The 18,550-nt window shown below is 37.3% G+C and overlaps 1 protein-coding gene across 1 annotated transcript in view; it reads left to right on the forward strand.

Moving 5' to 3' along the window:
* Nucleotides 1-18,550, forward strand: part of LOC140152672 (large ribosomal subunit protein uL4m-like) — a 43,454-nt gene that overhangs the window by 8,475 nt on the left and 16,429 nt on the right. Inside the window, exon 7 of the mRNA XM_072175125.1 lies at nt 347-405. Within this exon, the coding sequence (XP_072031226.1) occupies nt 347-405 (59 nt within the window). The remainder of the gene's footprint in view (nt 1-346; nt 406-18,550) is intronic.

An 18,550-nucleotide genomic window follows, 5' to 3' on the forward strand; every position in this document is an offset into this window, starting at 1 on the left:
TATTTCATCTCCAGTCGCTATGACAATTTTTCTCATTTCCGTGTCAGTTTTGGTCCGATAAATGGTCAGAAACAGCTACAAAAACATGCGCAAAGTCTGTCAATCTTTAGCAAATTTTCATACTTGTACTTCCACCTTTCTTTAATTAACATGCTGTTGATGCTAAGCTAAAACACGCGCAGCCACAAATAATACAAAAAAGGTTATCATTTGGATTTTGTCTTTAAAATTGCTTTTATTCATCGTAACAATAATACTAATAAAGGAAACATAGATTATTTATGAGAAAATAAACTTTAAAACATTATAGTAATAGATTAATAATTTTATTAATTTTCCCTTGCAGTTTTTAGAAGATGTTGGAAAAGAGAGACATTGGGCAGAATCTGTTTTATTTGTAGATCGGTAAGTGTAGCCCCATCTTTCATTGAAACAAAGTTTGTACCCTATTCCCTAAGAACAGGGACAGCAATTTTTTCGTACATCATATCGGAACCTACAATATTTGCATCATTATACAACAACTGTAGCTATAGTAGTTGTTGTGAAAGAGGCTGCCAGCTGTTCCCCCTTGCAGCAGAAACTGTTGGTTCTGTATCAGGTCTATCAAGGTATAGCGCCCTCATTCTTTGACTATGCTGTTTTAGTATCCTGATAGGTGGCAAATACCAATGGACTGGTGGACATGAAAATTGCTTTCTATATACCTCCTTTGCATAGACAGCCATGATAATCATTTTAGTGGTTATGCTTTCAATTCCTTCAATGCCATTTTAACTAGTTTTTACACACACATTCTATGCTGTAAATTGTGTACAATTAAGGCCTTGGAAACTTTTAAATTTTTTTTTTAAATTAAAAAAAAAAATTGCAAAATAAATAAGACTGAAAAAGTTTAGGGTCGGGCCTATTTTTAGGATCGGTCGGGTTACGCAATCAAACTATTTTTTTTAGGCCTTAGTGAAACAAGCATGCTGACAATGTCAAGAAAATACAAAGACTGAGAAATATATATATAATAAAGTAAGTCATTTTTAGAAGTTCATCCATTGTGAAAATAATTAAGAGGGAAATAATAGCATGGTTTAATCAACAATGCTAACTTTTTTCCCAACATCACCATTACAAACACACAAGTTCAGTTTCATATCGAACAAGGTGCTTGCAGTATTTGAAAGTGGTTTGATGTTGTTTGAAAACCAATCCCATTCAGTGTTTAATTTGATGATTATAAAACCTATCAAGTTTAAGGTCACATTTGTACCTATGCTATAAATAGTTGGGTAAGTGATACATGGGCCAACATTCCATTTATATGTAGATGGTGAAATCAGGGGCTTGTTCATTGTTGATATGCACTGCAATATTGGCACTAATGGTCTATGAATGATTGCATGTCACTCACTGTCTATTCTGTTGGAAACCTTTACATTGTATTATAATATGTTTGTATAAAGCCATGTAAAATGATGGTGCATTATGTGATGTACAGTGTGCTTTTTGCATACACACAATGATTGTGGGTTTTGTGTGAAGTAAAAAGAGGTTAAATATGGCTATGTGAAATTTGTGTTGTCTCATATAAATTATGTGGTCACCATACACAGAACAAAAGTATGCTAGGACTGATCAAAAGCTTTTGAAATGAGTTGTGAAATCAAGTCCTAAATATGCATACACACATGTAAAGAATTCTAGGCGTAATCAAAACTGAGAAATTAAAAAAAAAAACAATTACGCTTTCTTTCAGATAGTGTAAGCTACTTAATTTTCAGGGGTGTTTAATTTGGTGCTTTCTGCGAGAGCGCAGATTCCTGAATTTATATACATTATACCTGCAAAAAAGGGATAATTTTTACAAGTTAATATAAAATATCTTCATTCTGAAGTAGATAACAGTAGGGCTGATGTGCTTTGCTGTTGTATTGTCACCCACCACTGGTATTACTGCGCAATTGGCCACCATTTCCACCATTTGCATAATTTCATAGTAATTATTTATCAATTACAGCATGTCCTGTTTTTGTTTCTAACTCGTTGATCAGCTTAGTGAAACATTTTGAGTATAACTTAACATTTTGCATAATTTTCCAACTTGGGCAAATGAAATCCTAGATGTCCGTAACAACATTCATGAATTTTCCATCCCTGCTTTAGTAATTTGTCAGGTCCAATTAAGACAAGCCACCAATGACATACTAGTGTGAGGGTGCCGGTATCAGTGCTTCATTAGAACAGACCCATGCAGTGCTTGACTAATTGACAGAAAACAAAAGAAAACAGTATTAAACCTGACAAAAACACTACTAGTACTATAATATACTCAGCTTGTTGAATATTTCAGTAGTGGAGTTCAGACAGGCATGAGGAAATTCAAATCCTCTTTGAGTGAATTAGGGAATAAGTGATAAGAATTTTTGTATCATTTATGCTCATTATAATGTTTTTTATGAAAAAGTAGATATTGGGGGAAATTTGAGCATACACAATATTTATTAGTACCATGATGATAATGAGGATGATAATCAATCTTTTCTTAGATTGTGAGTTTTAGGAATCTTTCAAAAATACAGGAAATGGATGATCTTGATTTCAGATATTTGTTTACCATTTGCCTTGACATTCACATCGCTGTCTTCTATATAATGTGATAGTGTCCACTCACTCAGTGCTTCTTTTTGTCCGAGACATAACTGACATCTCTTGGAATTTCAGCTGACAAGATTTTTAGATTAAGACTATTTTATCCTGTAGGCACCTAAGATTAGCTTAATCCAAGTGTTCACAGTTATATTTTCTCACAGGTTTCAGAGGGCCAAAATCATTTCAAAGATTTTTGTTTGAGGGTCAAATACTCATTATTTTGCTATGTTTACTGTATATTTCAGAGCTGCTCATGGGGCAATCACCATTGGTCAGTGAGCTCAACACTGAGCTGGATCTAGCCCTTGCACGGGCTGCCTATTGAGAACCCCTGGCTTAAACCTTATCATAATTATGTACACCAATCCTACCCTAATACTTACTGTACCCTAGTACACATCTTAACCAGAAATAGTAACCTTAACCCAAATCTTAACCGTTTATATAAACCTAAAAGAAGCTGCTAAGGATATTCTATAGCTATAATTACTTAACATTTTGAAGATATCTGGAGCAGTAATGTAAACTGTTGCAGAAGTGCAGAAAGTCTTAAAGGGACCATTGAAAGAAAAACATATTTGGTATCAAAATAAAGCTAATAACATATAGAATCCATTTCTAAAATGATAAACGCAATTTTCCTTTATTATACCCCCCAAATCAGCAAATAAAGACAAAGCGCCTAATGTCGCGTCGTTCCGCCCAATTCATATGTGCAGATACACGTGGCAACCCCTGTGACGTCAAAGTGGTTATCCTTTCCGCTGCATGGCAACACTGCATAGTCCAGACTTGGTCATAAACCAACGCATTCATATGACCGTGTTTTATTTACAGCAATGAACTTTTATGTGCCTTTTAGGCCTAACAAGTATATTAAAAAAGGATATTATAATATAAATTACAAAGCTACAATGACTTTTATGATAGGCCTATATATAAATTCTAGCTAGGCCTACCAAATTGGCCAGCAATGGGGAAACATAAGTAAGTTAGGCCTAGGCCTTCATATTGACAAAGTCAAAGCTGTCAGTGCTAGCTGCTCGGCATTTGCAAGAGAGTATCATTTGTTATGACCGAGGCATTCTGATATAGCAACTCCTTACTTATATTTCCTCTGAAATATCTGGTGAGGATAGGAAAGAGAAGGCAATGATGTTTCGGGTTAGCCCATGACATGCGACTTAATTTCTTTAGGCCTAATTAGCTACCTACCTCCCGGCGTCATGGCCTAGGTTAGGCCGTATAAAATTAATATTTTGGTTCTCGTCCAGAGGATTTTCATGAATTGATGAGGGAGGGAGGTGCTTTTTGTCAGTGTAAAATCAGCATTGTCTGCAGTTTTCGGTCTTTTCCAACAGTGCTCGAGGAAACGATGACGCACTTTTTTTTTTTCAAATGTGATTCTGAGGGATAAACCCCTAGAGTAGGCCCTACCACAAAAAGACTTGGAAGTGGTCCTTGTTCTCTAATAAACTTATTTATAGGCCTATGTATGAAAAATTCATAAATCATTCCAAAGTCTAAAATAATTGAAAAATCTTTATTTTTAAATCTCACAAATCCCAGAAATTGAGGAGTGATTAAAGTGTTGCTTGTTTCTAAACGGTCTCCCCGTCTAGAGACACACTTATGGGACCAGGTTCAAAACAAAAGTCAGGCTCGGGAGAGCGAGTTGGCGCGTTGTTTCCTCGCCTTGCACCACTACTGAGGTCCCGGTTCAACTTCAAGGCCCAAAGACTCATGTGAACTTGGTTTATCTCGATCCCGCAGGTTTTCTTCGGGATCTCCAGTTTCCTCCTGCTTCTCAAAAATCGGTGATTAGTTGTTTGGTTATCAAAACTTCCTTCACCCAATGAAATTTGGGGAGCTGAAAAGATAATTGGTGGATGTTACAATCCAAGTGCGGCTAGATTTGCGACAGGTTCGGCAGCATCCAGCCAAGATGATGCGATCTGATTGTGATAAGTACCATGGCAGCGAAATTACAGCGCTTTGAACCCTCCGAGATCTGGGAAAAGGCGTTATTATATAAAAGCCGAAATTCATTTTTATTTATTTTTAAAAGCCTATAAAAATGAGAAACAAATTTGAAGATTCGAACCACGAGAGGAACATAAAGGCCACTCCAAACAATCCTATGAAAAAATATTTTTAGTTTACGTTATGGAAATGCTTATAGTCCTAATCCAATCTCAACTCCCACTGATACTTGAAAGTGCAAAGTGTCCGAGCGTTTTATCAAAGGTAGGCCTACAGTTACAAAGTTTATGTTGATTGGGTAAATCTTGTAAAATACAGAATTTTTTTAGAAATGACTGACATCAATTTCGCATAGCCTAGGCCTACCCCGGTCCTAACCATCCATGGATTAAAATAAGTGTAGGCCTAGTTAGCGCAGCGGTAATTCCCTCGCTTTGCACCACTGAAGTCCTGGGTTCAAGCCCCGGTGCGGCCCAAGGACTCATGTGCACTTGGTTTATCCCGATTCCATGCTCGCTCTCACAGGTTTTCTCCGGGATCTCCGGTTTCCTCCTGTATCGCAAAAATCGGTGATTAGTTGTTTGGTTATCAAAACTTCCTTCACCCAATGGAATTTGGGGAGCTGCACAGATAATTGGTGGATGTTACAATCTAAATGCGGATAGGCGTGCGCCGTTCGGCAGCAACTGGCCTAGTTTATGCGACCTGATTGTGATGATTCACCATTGCAGCGAAATTACAGCGCTTTGTGTCCTCTAAGATCTGGAGAAAGGCGCTTTATAAATCCAAAAATTTATTTTTATAATATTTCCCATGTTTGTAGCATATAGGCTTTTTGAAGGCCTATGTATATTTGTAGGCGCTCCTCGTAATTTATTTCATGAACAGCTTGCATGTCATGTTCTTCTTAACCAACTTCTTCATCTGCCGTTCAGCTACTGCCCCAGTGCCAACGGCTCAAATAATATTGGCAAGTCTCCCGTATAACACATGGCAGGCCTATAGGGGAATAAATTTGCAAAATAAAAGGGCCTAGGCCTACTTTGCACTATTTGGGGTATGAAAATAAGCACTTTTGAAAGTTAACTTATGGAGGAAAAAGCTTTTTTATACCAATTGTCAGGTTTTGGAAAAAAATAATCATCTCTTGAATATTTTTTAAGGTAGGTCCTACGGAAAAAATACATAGGCCTATAACAATAATACCCATGGTGCTCGCGCCGGCACATCATCTGCAATTTATGTGTTGCGACAAATCTTGGCGATATTTCCCTCAACATCGTCACTATATCATAGGCCTATATGCCTACTCATAATTAGTTTTATGGTTTTATAAATGCTATGTAGGGCCTACATAAAGTCATCGGAATCATGGTCATGTTGACCGGGGGTTGAATTTATGAATAAGTAAAATAGGAAGCTGCAAAATGGTTGATGATGATAAAAAAAAAAAAAAAAAAAAAAAAAAAAAACTGATCGTCCCCGCCCGCTTCCTTTCGCATGGCATTGCAATTGAGGGAGTCTGAAATGTTTAATGCTATTTTCTTTATTAAAAGGGAAAACTTGTTTTTTTAAATGTTTCAAAAGTTAATAATATTGTCAATAGTTTAGATTTGCTTCTGTCCAATAAGCATTTCAATTTAGAGGCATTGTTTTAATCATCCTCTCAGAGAACCATCAAATAACAAGAGCCTCGATCCTATCATCCTCCTCTACAAATTACACAACTAGTAATAATGTCCGGAATAATACATAGGCCTAAATGATCCATTTGCATTGTAAAAAATAACTAATAAATGATAAATAAAAAGGCCCTCCACTTCTTCTTTTTGATAACATGTGGACAATCAACTGGAATTTTGTTTTTACTTGACCTTTAAATAATTATAAGTGGTTGTATATTACCATGATTATTGCATCTGATATCTAGATCGCGATCGCTGTTGTCAAATTATCCCGGCAAAAATGTCAACGCAACACAAAACGCGTAACCACAATGACGTCATCAGGAAAGCGCCCAATTTTCTACTTTTGATAAATGACGCGATGTAGCGTCGGAAGGGGCTAAATCGAGTAATGCGTTGTTTTCATTGTATTTTTATTTCTAAAATAGTTAGTTCTTCAATTGTTTTAGATATTGATTCTATATTTTATGGGCTTTATTTTGATATCAAATCGTATTTTCTTTCAATGGTCCCTTTAAGGGGTATATAAAAGTGAAATATTGTGTTACAGTTGGTCTCAAGAAAAATGTAATAGATAATAAGAACGTGATGGTCACTAGAGACAAAATAGCCAGTGACCTTGGCAGTTTAGCCAGGAGGTGTAATCGTAGCCGATGCTAAAGTTATTGCTAACGAAACAAGCAGGATATTAATATCACTGGGCCCCATGAATATAATCTAGCATCCTACATGTGTACACCCAATTGAAAGTGTCAAGTATATGTAAAAGCAAAACTGAATACAGCCAAGTACTGTTTAGGTAAAACGTTTTAATTAAGACCCTGGGTATACGAAGAAAGTTGCTTTTGTTTGTGTAGATCCTATTAATGATCTTTGGTTCCCTATCTGTGACAACTATGCATGCAGTGTGGAGACTTAATAAGAGAGTGTCAAAATCATCACGCTTTGATATGCAGCATCATTATTGAATTAGATGAAAACTGATTTCAGATGGGCTACATATGATGAACTAAATCAGAAAAGATCTTGGTGTGTAATAAGCTTAAGATTTATGAAGAGCTCTCTATCATCTACTATGGCCTTGGCCCTTGATTTGCAGGAATTACGAGATAATTTTGCTACTAGCTATTCATTTTTTAAAATATAATTTGATATGAAATATGTGTACATCTATATCAAATTGACACACTTGCCGGCTGCTACTTGTGCCTCATTTCAAATAATAGCTAGGGATAAATACCACACTCATCTCAAGTGGAGGTCACTTCAAATCATCCTCAAGTCACATGGTTAAGGAATGTTCTCTATATTCCAAATCCATGTGACTTGGGGATGAATTGAAGTGGCCTCCACTTGAGATAAGTCTGGTATTTATTCCTAGCTATTATGTAAAAGAGACACATGTAACAGTGGACAAGTACATCATTTTGATATGGATGTACCGTATTCATTCCAATAAGCACCCATGCCCCAATAAGCGCCCACCCAGGGTATTTTCAATTCGCTAAAGGGTACCATTAATGTTGAAGTGATGGATAGACGTTGATGAAGTGAAATAGCTGGGGGATTAGGAGTCCTGTGTAAACTTGCAATACATTTTCTGCATCAGAAAAGCTACTAAAACGTCTCAGGACCCTTTTATAATGTATGTAAATTTGTCTCTAATAAATGCCTGTAAAGGAAAAAAATTGGTAAACTTTTTTTTTTTTTTTGTAAAAAATAAGCGCCCATCCAAAATGACTTTGCTAAGCACCCTGGGCGCTTATTGGAATGAATACGGTACACATATTAGTTTTCAAAAAATATGACATCTCTTGAAAGAAAGTTGTCATCCATAATTTCAGAATTCACAAACAAAATAATGGCACAATAAAAGTACATGTGATTCATTATGGTCTCCTTTGTAAGTTTAAGGATTAAAATAAATGCAATGTACTTTTTTTAAATGTCCCCTACAAACTTTATAACATTTTAACATTGCTTGTTATTTAAAAAAAAACTGAAATCAATCATATTTCCTCACTCTTAAAATTGAACTAGTCTATCTAGTTCGACCCAGTTGTTTAACTATACCATGCCATGCACCACATACCAAAAACACTGTGCAAAGGTGGATGATGGGGATGATAAAAAAAATATGGCTAATAAGTTGGACTACATGTAGCAACCAATGTCAATGCATCTTAAAAATCATATCCAATTTATATATAAATATCACAATGACATAAACATAAATATTCCAAACTTGGAAAACAATTAAACCACAAAAATATTTCAGAAACAGTTCAAGCATAACTATTGCCTTATTATGTCACATTTATATCAACCTGGTTACCTAGTATTCCCATTACCTACATAATCATTGTTTACCCCTCCCTTTCACCTGAGGCATTAAAGCCTCTACCTGGTTTTGTGTGTCTGGGCACATAATATGCATTACTGGTAATTTATAGTCAATTAGAGACAATAAACTAGTTCATTGCTGCTCCAGATTTGAGGCTAATCCCAGAAAAGTGCACTCGCACTTTAAAGTTGAAGTTGGTACTACACTACCTGCATTTAAAAGTAGTATTCTTGGTCAATGGAAATTTTAATCTGTTTAGAAATGAATAATTGTATTTAATAATTTTCTAAATAATCGTTGCCTTTTTGCTTAATTTTTATGTGGTGTCCCAAGAAGTGCGTACCCCGGGGTGGGTACTATGATTTTTTTATATTTTGGGGAATTTTCTTGGAAGAAGAGTAAGAGACACCACTGAAATCTCTTTACATCATCAACAAAACCCCTATCACAAACAAAATGTCCATCAGTAATTTGTTTTTGACCCCACACTAAAGGTCACCATAGTTCATTGATGACAAGAACAACAAGGTCAAGTTCTTGAGGACCAGGGTGATACCTGATCCAGTGTACTGTGTACTCTTGTGATGACAATGTGATGAAATTCTCAGCTAATGTTAGGAAAACAAACAAGTTGAAGATGAAGAAAGAGAAGGTTGATGGGGAGGTGCAGAGCAATATCTGTGGTTGGCCAGAGTACCTACCTTTATCAGGTCAAAGTTGATAAAAATTAAAGGCCAGGATAAGGTGCTAGGGACACCACACTGCACTGAAGATGTGCTGAGTTGCATTTAATGCATGTAAAAAAACACTTAAACCTTTCCACTTTTATGAACTAGTGGAAGAATCACACAAGATGTTTCTGCGGCTTGCTACATGGAAAATAAATATTAGTAAAATGCTGCGAAAAGGGACAATTTGGAATCAGTAATAATATTACTCGTCAGAATAAGTTTAAAGATATCACTACCATTTTCAGATTGACGTAGCCCAATTTTGAGCTTGTCTTCTTTAGCCTGGTGGATAGTCACAGCGTTTTTCACGCAGAGGCAAATCGCCGCGATTTCTCGCCAACGTAGCGACTTTTTCGCGAAAGTGTGCGACTTTATCACGCTTTCAATTGCGAGAAAAAAAATTATAGGCTGGCGTTGCCAGTCTATTATGGTGACATATGTTGCCTAAATAATAGCGTCTTGTCCGCTTTTATGCATTTTATAACAGTGTCATTTTCGTATGAAGTAATAATGCATGATATATAGGATGGTATACCAGTGATTTTTGAAGGACAAGATTAAGATTTTCTTTCTCTCTCTCTCTCTTGTGCTTTGAATATTCACCGCCAAATAGATAGTCTCGAGTCTTGCACAATTATACTCCGGCGGAGTCAAACGGTCAGGCTAAATAACCTAATAGGCCTATATTAAAATAATAATAATAATTATATAGTGGTTATGTTAGGCCCTAAGCTGCCCTATACCACTGAGGATCATGAAAGTAGCCTAGATCACTGCACATCACAGGCATGAGAATCTTCCTGCTTTTGCAGGTCCAAATTTCCGCACTTTCTTATAATTTCAGCCTGTTTTTGGCCTTTTTAGCCTCATTTCACACACTTTTTCAGGCTTTTTCAAACTGTTCAGGTTTTTTCATGGCTGATCATTCTTATGCCTGACATCATGATGCACATACTGACTATTGAAAAAGATCAAAAGATCTATCTCTTCCCTGCATCCACTCCGTCGATTATTTAACAAGTAGCAATGGATTGTAAGGAATTCATTTTCTTTTGGACATCACGATAATCAATCCGATGTAAGATATAGAGATGAGGATATTGTTCCACTTTTAATTTGAAGCTGTTCAATTTGTTCGTCGGTCAAGTTCGCCACGATGTCTGTGATTTCTTCATGCTTACTTTGGGGCAAGTCACGTGGGGCAATAACACGACCTAATTGGACAAGTACAGAAAATCGCCAGCTAAAATCGTTTCCAGTAGAAAAAAATTCTACTTGAACTTTTTCTATCGCAACTCCGTCGGCGGCAAAAATGGACTCATGCTAGCGTTTTCCGCTGAACAAGTGCGACAAAGTCGCTGTTCGTCGGCGGGAAAAAAATCGCTGCGATGGGCGGCGGCGCGTAAAACGCTGTGACTATCCACCAGGCTTTTTGTAGAGAGCTTCCACCCCACCCAAATTCAAAAATGTTTGACATATTTTGAACAAATTTTAATCTTTACCCAGAGCATCCAGGAAACATAAATGTTGCAAAAAAGAAGAAGCAAAAAACCAGTGCATATTGCATCTGGCCAGATTCAAACTGGTACTCTTCTTTAACCAATTGGGCCTTAGAGGGACACAAGAGAAGAGCAGAAGATTGTAATCTGTAGGTATTCGGTTCAAATGATAAATGATGTTTGTCACATTGCTAGCAGAAGGTATCAGAACTGCATATTTATAACAAATACACAATGTCACATAGAGACCTATGTCCCTATTCATTAGCCTATTTGGGGCATTGGCCCCTCCCCCTCCCCTCGAGTTTGAAGGTATCTAGGCATGCCCCATATCTCATGTATAGGGGTTCTTTGGCAACCTGTCAACAATTCTACCCAGTAATCAGTCAGCGACTGACCTGATTGTGAACTTCTTTTGTTATAGGCGGTCTCAGTTTTATTTTGTAGAATAGCATTTTGGAATGTTATTTATGTGTAATAATTATGTGTAAAATATGAATGCTAGTGACAAAGTTTTTGGGTTAATGATGCCAACAGTGGTGCTATAAAGATGCATTTATCTACTTATATCCACAATGAACAAAATAACTAAGATGGTTACAAAAGTGCATTAGGTGAATCGGTCAAGTGAACAAAATGGTATGATTCAACCAAGGTTTTTTGTTTGTTTGTTAATTTGATTGGAGAATATTGAGTACCTTTTGCTAAAACTCGGAATGCATAGTATAGACCGAAATTGCAGTCGTTGTACAAGTCTTACGGTTGATTGTTCTAGCATACAAAAAACACCCCCAAAATATATGTTTTGGCCCTTTTTGAAAAATTGATAGAAGACAGCCTATAGAATTGATTCCTAGTTTGGTCAAACTGAAAGATTATGATTATGCTATGTTTCGTCTGGCAAAACAAGATGATTGTTTTAATTCCAACAAACTAGTTCTAATGGAATTGGGAGTAAGATGATGTTTTGAATGACATTTTCACAATTCACTAAGGAATATATTTTTTGATCAAAGGGAGGAGTAATTATCTTCTAAAGGATTTGATGTGCACTTTTCTGGTAGGCTATACATGTATAGTATAGAAATGTTGTCATTTTAAATTGGTACCTTGTATTCCAAAATCTGTGCTTGTACTTTGCAAGAAAAAACTGTTCCTACACAGAAGAAAGTAGTGTTATTTTTTCATTGTGCCAAATTTACAACCTCCACAAGGTCAATCAACACCAGTAAAACTGTCAATTGATTTGATGACAAGTTTGTTTTCAACTCCTACTCTCAACAAGCCAGAGAGTGTTGATGTACATCCATCAACTCTGTCTGCCATTATTATTATGAATATCACAACATGTGTGTTATGTTCAGTCTGGTATAATCAGACATGAACACCCAGCCTCAGATCCACAGGCTGACTACTTCAGTGTTGATATATTTATACACCCTGAAATCTACTACTTCCTCATTGTAGCCTTTTCCCAGAGGTAATAGCTCTAGCCTTTGTTTCTTGGAAAGTTCTTGAACTTGACTTTGAAGTGTGGCATTGTGTGCAATGTGAAGATCATGTCTGTATGTAGAAAATTTATGACAGAAGGGAAGAGTTTCTTGCTTTTTACTCTGCTTGATAGTCCTAAACAGTTTACTGCATTTCTGTCCATTTATTTTGTTTGTGTTTCTCTGTCACTTTTATGTTCTTTTTGTTCTCTCTCTCTCAAAAAATAAGAGAAAAGTGCCCCATCCCCACTGATAAAAAAATGAGAGCGAGAATCGGGAAAAGGAAAAGAACAGAGAAGATCAAAATGATGCAACCAGGAAATTGTTTTTCATCTTTGCCTGCGAAATTTTTATTTTGCCCCCTCCCCACCAAGAAAGCTGGCTATGTCCACTTGTTGTCCATCTAACCAGAGAAGATGAGAGTAGTCTTTCTTCACTCATACCTCCCGACCCTGAGATCCCCCACCAGGCCCCCCTCACACCCTCACACAAACGAATAAACATACCAAAACACAAGAAATTAGCATTAATTGTCGGTACTGTTATTGACCATAGCACTACTGCAATGCTCCATAATTACCATTATGTTAAACATAATGAATCCATTGTCTTAAACTACTACATAGATCAGAATATTTGAATATTTGAATCTATTACAATAGGACAGCCTACACAGAATACTGAACGCAGCAACTAGGGAGCTACTGAAACTCGAAAAACTTGAACTTTTTATTATTATTAATATTTTGTATTATTGATCAAGAACAAGAAAATTTGAGAACGTGATTGGCCCAGCCTAGTCACCCCATGCCAATCTGGTGTTCGATTCTCCCTCCCGCCAAAGTTTCACGTGCCAAAAGACCTTCCCATCCAGACTACTAACCAGCTTGACCACAGCAAAAAAAAATATATAAAAATTGTGCGTTGTAGGCTCCAGCTACCGACGTGAAGTGATCTAACCCGAACAACCCTTCACAATCTCATTCCCGATGACGTAATCTGAAGAAGTTTAATTTATTCTAATTCAACGAGGGCAGTATCAACCGAATAAATTTCCAATTCTTCACTCATACCACCCGACCCTGAGATCCCCCACCGAGCCCCCCCACACACCTCACACAAACGAATAAACATACCAAAACACAAGAAATTAGCATTAATTGTCGGTACTGTTATTGACCATAGCACTACTGTAATGCTCCATGAAGGGGAAAAAGCCAGGGAATCAAAGGCCAAGTGATTTTGTCACAGCCAACCTGTTTTCAAGTGAATCTTTAACATAGCCATCTTTGGCTGACTCGAACTTCCACCTGCCATGCCTTTTAAACATTCTATCATTAATCCCGCATTGGCAGCCTCAGAGCGCCCGCCTGAACGTAGGCTATGGACACAATACACTGACGCATCCCCAACAATAGGTTTTAGAGCATCTAATATGATTTCTCTAATAATATGATTTCTCTAACACGAGTGTATGACATAGGTCGGTTAGTATCTCTTAACTTGAACCCCAATTTGGTGGCCGAAAGATTTCTGAAAATAAAGCGATCTGCATCAGCAACTTTGAATTGGGCTAACTCTAAATACTTTTCAAGAATAGCAACAGAGCATGTTTTTGAACCTAGCCTTGCAATTACCACATGGTTACCATCTCTATAAACATCGGATTTACTCTTCGAATGAATATTGAAAGATGTGATTGTTTAAAATCAAGATGACCATACTTAATATCTGACAGTTCGTCAAAAGCGTAGAAAACCAGCGTATGCAATTAAGCACATACATACTGTTCTGATATTAAACAGGTTTTTTACGGAAAGATCAGCACAATATAACTTTCGTACATATTAATCAATATTCCCGGTGAAATAGGCTCTTTTTGACTTTTGGAGACGATAGCTTGCGTTTTAAGCCTTCGACTGAGCTTTTAACTAACGGAGTGCTACACGGATCAGCTAAACCAGCCAATTTATGAGCCCAGGCAATACTGCTGACTGCTGTAAGGATGGGTGCTGGAGATTTGGCTGAGTGGCTCAGGCTTATCAGATAAAGCGACAGATGAAACGGATCAGCCGGATTTTAACTAATCTAAATTTACCTGCCCATGTACACCATTTATTAAAAGCGCCACTGTATTGGGCATTGGTAGATGTAGCTTTAGAGTTCAAGAGTACAGAGGGTAACTCTGCTTCCAGTTTTATAAGTTCTTCATGCTGGTTCTCAACAGGGCTATTTGTCCATATTCCGCTCCCAAATATTACCTGAAAGCAAACAAAAACAATAATCAGAATCTATACCATCTGAATAAACTCTAATATATACTACACATACCTGTTATTTTAAGCCTGGTTGACTCCCAACTCTTGGGCTTACCTCTTTTTGAGGACAAAAAAATGTTAAAACAGACTTAACCAATAGTGATTGGATAAGAACCGCTGTCTGACAGCATCCTTTTGCCAAATATCATCAGTGACAAAACCATTATCCAAACTGTTTGGAAAATTTTGCTGTCTGACAGCAATACCGATTGCCGAAAGACCATGACAGGATCATGCTAAGATATAATTGCTGTCCGACAGCATCTAGCCAGTGAAATAACTTAAGCCGCCTGAAAACGCAAATTTGTATCAATATACACTATACACCCAATCGGTGATAATACCTGATATCTGATATCTTCTAGGATCTGAAATCACATCTTAGTGCTATAATTACACTTCTGGCTATCTGTTCTACAAATTTACTGTTATCACCTCTGCCCGTTTCAAACATTCCGGGAAAATATCGGATTTCTTTAATTTCCAGGATTCCTGGGATTGGGGTAAACCCATCAGGAAATAATAAAGGCCAAAATGGTGCCGAAAACCACTGAGGGCAAATCAAGGTCCCTGAACACCCCGCTTTCATCATATGAAGGATTACCCTGGGGATCAAACTTATTGGTGGAACTAGCCAATTATGCTCTGACGACCAATCAAAAGTAAATGCATCTATTCCATAACAGCCTGGATTCCAAAACCTGGAATTAAATTTTGGTAGTTTTGCATTATAGAAGGAAGCAAAACGATCTATAGAATGAGGACCCCATATATGATCAAAATGATTGAACACCGAATCTGCTATTGCCCAATCGTCAGAATCTACAATACGACTTATGAAATCAGCTCTGTCGTTTTCTGCTCTAGGTATCCACTCTACTTCCAAGGAAATGTTGTGTCTGACACAAGTCCCACATATATCTAACGCTATATTGTGCAAATCAGGCTTCATACTACCTTGTTTAGCTATTTTAGCTACTGCTTGATTGTCAGTAAACCACTTAATCCTATGATTGGACAGCTTACCAACTAGAGATTGCATCACTAAGTCAACTGCCCTTAATTCTCTCCATGTAGAGCTTGTTTTCATTTCTTCAGTGGTCCATAGACCGTGTGCTATATCATCTCCTAAACCAATCACATACCCACCATAACCTGTGCTACTTGCATCCGAATACGCTATTCTAGTAGCGGATGGCTTAAACTCCAACTGATTATTGTTGAGAATACGGATGTTTTCAATCCAGAATTTTAACTCTTCGACAGCTTGAGTGGATAACTGAACAAAAGAATGCCAATTTACCTTTGTTTCAATGCAAACATGCATTGCTTTAGTCATTAAACTAGACATATTTCCCACCGCTAACCCCGTGGAAACTATCTTACCTGTAATACTTGCTAAAAGTCTTACACTTACTCTTCCAGAGGAGGAGTTCTTGAGAGAATCCAACATACCTAAACAAGATTGATAAATGTCTTGCACTCTCTTCTCAAGTACTTTAAAACTGCCGGATTGTGTATCTATACTGTAACCTAACCATTCCATGTATTGGGTAGGCAACCAGATTGATTTTTGAACATTTGGTACAAAACCAGAAGCAATAAGATCAGCCTTAATCTCTTCGCTTAACGAATTGGCTTCCACAAAGCTATCTGCAAAGCCTAATCCATCATCCAAAAACACGACTATGTTTTTACCTTCACTCCTCCATTTCTTAACAAGGGGTCGAACCGCTTTCGTGAATAGAAAAGCTGCAGAACTGAGACCAAATGGTAATGAGGTAAACCTGAACATAGTACTCTTACCATCAACTGTCCATTTGAAACCAAGAAAAGTCTGGTGGCTCGGATGTATATCCACATGATGAATTGATGATATCCTGATTTAAGGTCAAACTTAAACATATACCCACCTTTCTTCAGGAACAACAAAGCTGTCCTCATATCTTCGAATTTTACTGATTTCTTATGAATAAATTGGTTCACTAATCTTAGATCGAGAATTAACCTCTTCTTACCATTCGACTGGACAGAAACTGTTAAAGGGTTAATAACATGTGGCGCTATATGGCAAACCTCAACTGTGCCTAATTTGACTAAATCAGAAATAGCCCTAGTTACAAAATCAGCATTATCCAAAGCCGATTTGTTATTTCTTGAAAATTGATTTGGCGGCAAATCATAAAATGGAATAACATAGCCATATTTTACGATATCCAGAATGAAATCAGGAGCACCAATCTTGTGCCAAAATTCTTGGTGAGATTTTAACCTACCAGAAACTTTAATATCGCATGTACCATCAGATTCTTCATATTCTGCTAGATCATTTACCACATTAGGATGGTCTATATTCATGATTTCTACAAGATCATACTTAACTTTGTTATTTACTTTAGCGGCTGTTTCCAGTCTGGGTGGAACTCTGGTAGCTCTGATCTCTGTATTGACTGTTACTGCGTGCTGGACAGGATTCTTTCCAGTGCCCGAACTTGCCAGAAAAAACATGCTCCTTTTGCTTGCTTAAAACCGGGGCCATACCCGGGTTGCCAAGAAAAAAGCGGATTAGGATTAGCCCTAGGAGTAAAACCAGAAGTAGACTGTACGTCTCTCTTGAAGCGCTTTTGGGGGCTTTCTGGCTTGCTGTTTCTGTTTGATTTTCCTCCCTGCTCTTGCTTCTGCACGCATGATCCTCTTCTCATCGCCTTCATCTTCAGCCAACTCATTGGTCTCAGATTCAGCGACGGTTGTCCAACCATGCTCGCTCTGTTCAGCTAATTTGATCAGCTTCTGTCTATCTCGTAGTAAACCCAAGGCTTTCCTTAATGATTGGTCTGCTTCAATCGGTTTCTCAATAGATTCTTCTATTAATTCCAGAATGGATCTGATAAATAAGAATAAGATACAAAACATGATAAAGGCTCATTAATTTTATTACATAACAATCATGTCTCGTATTATAGTATCCTGATCACTCAAGCATCGATCCTATATAACCTTGATATGCTTCGTCGTGCACTGATGCATGCTAAACTCACAAATTTTTAGCGACATAAATTTCACTAACGATTGAAGCTTACGGCCTATATTGAAAATTACTCATTGTGACACAACAAAAATAACTACACACGCTAATTAAGATGAACAAAAACACCTATTAAATCTTTTTAGCAGCAATAACGCACTTGAGCCGGGTGAGTCCAATTTAGCGCCAATTTTACTGACAAAGGAACTCAACACTAGACACACGCCCAGACTTTCTTATTTGGCAGCATAATTCATTACCATTCAGCACAGAGGCTTTATATTAAATATACACAAATATACTCAAACTTTGTTTTAACCGCAGAAAGACGTTTGTCACGGACCTGAAACAGGGTGGGGCAATTTTCGCTAAAAAACAAACAAAGAACTCGACCCAAAAACTACACAAAAAAGGCACCATATCCCAATTTCTTGGAATTCATCTCATTCAGACTCTAAAAGCGTATTTATAATCTACTATAGAAGTAAATGAACACTTAACTGATTGAATTCAAATTGTCTTTTGTTGCCTTCCCTCTTCCACTTGACTTCCTTCTTCGCGAAACTTCGCTCACTTTCTTCTGTAACACCTCTATATTTCTCTCGCTTTCTTCCTGAAACTGCCTCTTGGTATCCTCTAATGAAACTGCGAACCTGGTCGCTAACTCATCCTGGGAAGACTTAATAGACTGTAAAAGTGCTTGAAAATCTCCTTTCGTTGCTGCCTCGGTAGACATGTCGGCGGAAAAAAAATTGTGTGTTGTAGGCTCCAGCTACCGACGTGAAGTGATCTAACCCCGGAACAACCCTTCACAATCTCATTCCCGATGACG

Source organism: Amphiura filiformis, chromosome 5, assembly GCF_039555335.1.
Source record: "Amphiura filiformis chromosome 5, Afil_fr2py, whole genome shotgun sequence".
In the NCBI taxonomy this organism is placed as follows: domain Eukaryota; kingdom Metazoa; phylum Echinodermata; class Ophiuroidea; order Amphilepidida; family Amphiuridae; genus Amphiura; species Amphiura filiformis.